Raw genomic sequence first — 4,572 nt, forward strand, 5'->3', positions numbered from 1 at the left:
TTGCCGAACCACGTATATCTTGTGTTGTACATGTGGAATTGTGTGGTTGTTCATACTTGTATTTGAAGTGTGGGTGTTGCAGGATGGGTGTACACACTTGGTAGAGCGTTTGAGTCTGGCTGGGGTGTGTACACAACTTTGTGATTTATATTCAGATCCTCCTAGTAACTACCAGTGCCAGTGGGGAAGAAATTGAAAGAATTTAAATCACTGATTCACCCTCCCTCTCAGTGACAGCCATCGAATAATAATTGGTATCAGAGCTTGGACTCAGTCACAGTCTCACCGGCATCTGAGTGATCAGGGACATGGCTACAGGTGAAGGGAGTTCAAAAGACTCAGGAAAAGTTTCTATTTTTGATGATACTGAATATGTCTTCTGGAAGAAAAGAATGCAGATATATGTAGGGTCCCTTGGGTATGATGTATGGCAGTCAGTAGTAAATGGTTATACAGAACCAACCACTCCACTTACAGATAATGAGGCCAAGAAAGCTTATGGAAACAATCTCAGAGCATTGAATGCTATCATGTTAGGGTTGAGTAAAGATGTCATGGCTAAAGTGATGGATTGCAATACAGCAAAAAAGGTCTGGGATAGGTTGAAAAACATCTATAAAGGAGATGCCAAAATCAAGAAGGCTAAACTGCAGATTTTTAGAGCACAATTTGAGAGTCTTAAGATGACTGAAGAAGAAGATATTGACAGCTACATGGTCAGAGTTAATGAAGTTGTGAACTCCATCAGGGGAGTTGGAGAAACTCTTGAGAATTCTGTGGTATGTCAAAAGATTCTTAGATCTGTACTGCCTAGATATGATTCCAAAGTCTCAACCAATGAAGAAGCCAAAGACTTGGATACAATTACACTTGATGAAGTATATGGCACACTCAAGACTTATGAAATGAGAACAGAAAAGGGCAAGTTAATTGTCAAACAGGCAGCATTCAAGGCAACAAAAAAATTAAAGCTGAAGGAGCAATTTGAGAGTGAAGAAGAGGAAGACAGTGATGATGATGAGGTTATAGTCCACTTCACTAGAAAGCTGAAAAAGGGGACAGGGAAGTATAAAGACAAACTTCCATTTAAGTGTTTCAACTGTGGTAAAGTTGGAAACTTTGCATCCAAATGTCCTCACAAGGGCAAAATAGAAAGTGATGATGATGAAGAAGATAAAAGGAGCAAAGTCAAAGGAAAGAAGAAATATGTTTCCCATAAGACCAAGAAATTCAAGCCCAAGAAAAGAAGCTTTATCTCCAAGAAGAGCATTGACACATCTAAGGAAGAATTTGAGAATGATTCAGATGATGTTGACGATCATGCCATGTTCATGGTGTTTGAAGAAAAAGAGAATGGTTCACCTAGAACAAGCATAACCTCAGAAGATGAAGAAGAAGGAGAGGTGGACTTTGAAGCTGAGTTGAGATCTGCTCTCAAAGAGCTCAAGAAAGAAAGAAAGAAGGTTAAACAAGTTTCAAAAATCTTAGGGAACAAGAACAATCTGTTCTTCAGTTGAAAAAGCAAGCAGATGAATCAAGAAAAATTCTAGAAGATCTTGAAGAGAAGTTATCACAGAAAACTACAGAATGCACAAACCTTGAATCAAAAAATCTATCTCTGAAGGCTAAATTAGAAGAAGAGTCCAATATCCTAGCTGAATATTCTGATTTTCAGAAGGAGATTGATGCTCTCAAGGCAAAGGTAGCAGAGTTTGAGAATGACTCAAGTATACATGACATAGAAATATCTTCACAGGTGCATCCTAGTAGTAAGAAGCTTGATGAGATCCTTAGTTCTCAGAGATCAACTCACAATAAATTCGGTCTTAGATTTGTAGGAGAATCATCAAAGAGTACAAAGGGAAAAGGAAAAGGCACAGCTCAGAATCCCATTACTGTGAAAGATAAGAGAGTTGAGAAAGACCAAACTCCACCCCATAAGGCTAACCATGTTAGACAACAATAAATGGCATGGCCAGGCAGGAGAGTAGAGAACTTTGGTTATTACTATCCTTCTCAACAGAAAGCTAGAAATTTTTTTGATCACAGGGGTCATTACAAATGGCAAAGAGAGCCAATGAGACAAAAATAGTTCTTTCAAGGTCATTGTTTCTAGTGTAATACTTTTGGACACAAAATTTTAGATTGCAAATTCAATCTTGGTCCTCCAAACTTTGTTGACAGGAATCCTTTTGCACCCTTGATGGATGTGATGGTTGAGTGCTATAGATGTAGCAATTATGGACATATTGCTAGGGACTGCAGAACTGTATTTCCTCCATAGAGATCATATAATAGAGATAGACAGGGCAATGCCAGAAGTATTAAAGTAACCAAGCCTAAGAAACAGATTCCTAGAGAGAAGCAACTACAGAAACCTCAATCAATAAACAGAGTTTGGGTTCAGAAGAGCAATGCAGAAAAGGGCAATAGTTCTATGGTTGTGCAAACAGCTTTCAGAGCTCAAGGTGACTCAACACTATGGATTCTTGATAGTGGCTGCTTAAGTCATATGACAGGAGACAAGAAGAGGTTTGAGAAGTTTGAGACCTATGCAGGTGGGTCAATGAAGTTTGGGAACAATGATGGTGCCAAAATAGTTGGAAAGGGTACCATTAGTCTCAACAATGGGAAGGTGCAATCCCAAGATGTGTTGTATGTGGAAGGACTTAAACACAACTTACTCAGTATCAGTCAAATCTGTGATAGGGGACATGAAGTGGTGTTCAAATCTGAGATAGGGGACATGAAGTGGTGTTTAATAGCCAGGGCTGTGAAATTAGAAGAGCAAGCACAGGGAAGTTGATGGCGACTGGAAAGAGAACTTCAAGGAATCTTTACACTGTGACAGAGACAGTTAAAGACACTTGTATGGTAAGCATGGAGGAAGAGATATGGTTATGGCATAGGAGGCTTGGACATATCGGGTTTAACAGTCTTGAAAAAATTTCTTCAAGGAAGGCTGTTAGAGATATACCTATTTTGAAAAAGCCATCAAACCATATTTATGGTTCTTGTCAGAAAGGAAAACAAACTTGAACATCTTTCAAGTCAAAAGAGTACCACACCTGTCAACCATTGGAGTTGGTACACACTGATATATGTGGTCCTATGAGGACACAGAGCATCATAGGAGAGAGATATTTTATCTTATTTATTGATGACCACTCTAGGATGACATGGGCATATTTCTTGAAGCACAAATCAGAAGCACTAGAATTATTCAAAGTCTTCAGAAAGCAAGTTGAGAAACAGATAGGAAAAGTGATTAAATGTCTGAGATCTGATAGAGGAGGTGAGTACACCTGGAAAAACTTCAAAGAATATTGTTACAAATATGGCATCAGAAGACAGACCTCAGCTGTAAGAACACCTTAACAAAATGGTGTTGCAGAAAGGAAGAACAGGACTATTCAAGAGATGGCCAGGACCATGTTGATTGAAAATGACATGAGTAACAAATTTTGGAGAGAAGCAGTACACACTACAGTATATATTCATAATAGATGTATGTTGAGAGCTCATGAGAACAAAGCTCCCTATGAGATTTGGTTTGGCAAGAAAGCTACAGCAAGACATTTCAAAGTCTTTGGTAGCCAGTGCTACATCAAAAATACAAATCAAGATTTGGGGAAGTTTGATGATAGAGCTGATGACGACATCTTTTTAGGCTACTCCACCACAAGTATAACCTATAGATGCTACAACAAAAGACTTGGCAAAATTGTGGAAAGTGCAGATGTCAAGGTTGATGAGAAAATAAATTCATCTACTAGCTCAGGAGTTGATCCTATTGAAGTTGAAGACCTCACTGAGGTGAGTGAAGCAGGTGAGGATAGGCAAGAAGGAAGAGATGAACATGAACATAAACATGACAAGACTGACACTGAAGCAGATGAGCAAGAAAGGCAAAGCAAGATTGTTAAGAATCATCCAAAAAATTAAATTATAGGTGATCCTAGTGCAGGGATGAGAAACAAGAGTGCAGGTAAGCAGACTAGAAGAGTATACTCCAACACCTACTCTCTTCTCTCACAAGTTGAGCCAAAAACTATTGAGGAGGCAAGTAGAGATGAGAGCAGGATGAAAACCATGAATGAAGAGCTTGAATAGATTGAAAGAAATCACACATGGGACTTAGTTCCTAGGCCAGTTGACAAAAATGTAATTGGCACAAAAGGGGTTTTCAGAAACAAACTCAATGAAGATGGTCAAATTGTAAGAAACAAGGCTAGACTTGTATGCAAGGGGTATGCTTAAGTAGAAGGTATTGATTTTGAGGAGACGTTTGCTCCAGTAGCAAGACTTGAGGCAATCAAATTATTTCTGGCACTAGCAGTTCACAAAAGCTTCAAGGTTTATCAAATGGATGTTAAGTCTGCTTTCTTGAATGGCACACTGGATGGGGAAGTTTACATAGAGCAACCGGATGGATTCCAACTTAGTGAAGATTCAACACTTGTCTGTAGGTTGAGGAAGGCTTTATATGGGCTGAAACAAGCTCCCAGAGCTTGGTATGCTAGATTGAACACCTATTTATGTGATTTGGGTTTCAAAAAGGGCATGGTGGAC

At 39.0% G+C, this 4,572-nt stretch overlaps 1 protein-coding gene across 1 annotated transcript; it reads left to right on the plus strand.

Moving 5' to 3' along the window:
• The first annotated feature begins 308 nt into the window (after positions 1–308).
• Positions 309–2,806, plus strand: LOC122662937. The gene is made up of 3 exons (XM_043858640.1): positions 309–1,463; positions 1,514–1,951; positions 2,285–2,806. The coding sequence occupies exons 1-3, from the start codon at positions 309–311 to the stop codon at positions 2,804–2,806; spliced, it is 2,115 nt and encodes a 704-aa protein (XP_043714575.1).
• Positions 2,807–4,572: the final 1,766 nt, after the last annotated feature.

This window comes from Telopea speciosissima, chromosome 5 (genome assembly GCF_018873765.1).
Source record: "Telopea speciosissima isolate NSW1024214 ecotype Mountain lineage chromosome 5, Tspe_v1, whole genome shotgun sequence".
Lineage (NCBI taxonomy): Eukaryota > Viridiplantae > Streptophyta > Magnoliopsida > Proteales > Proteaceae > Telopea > Telopea speciosissima.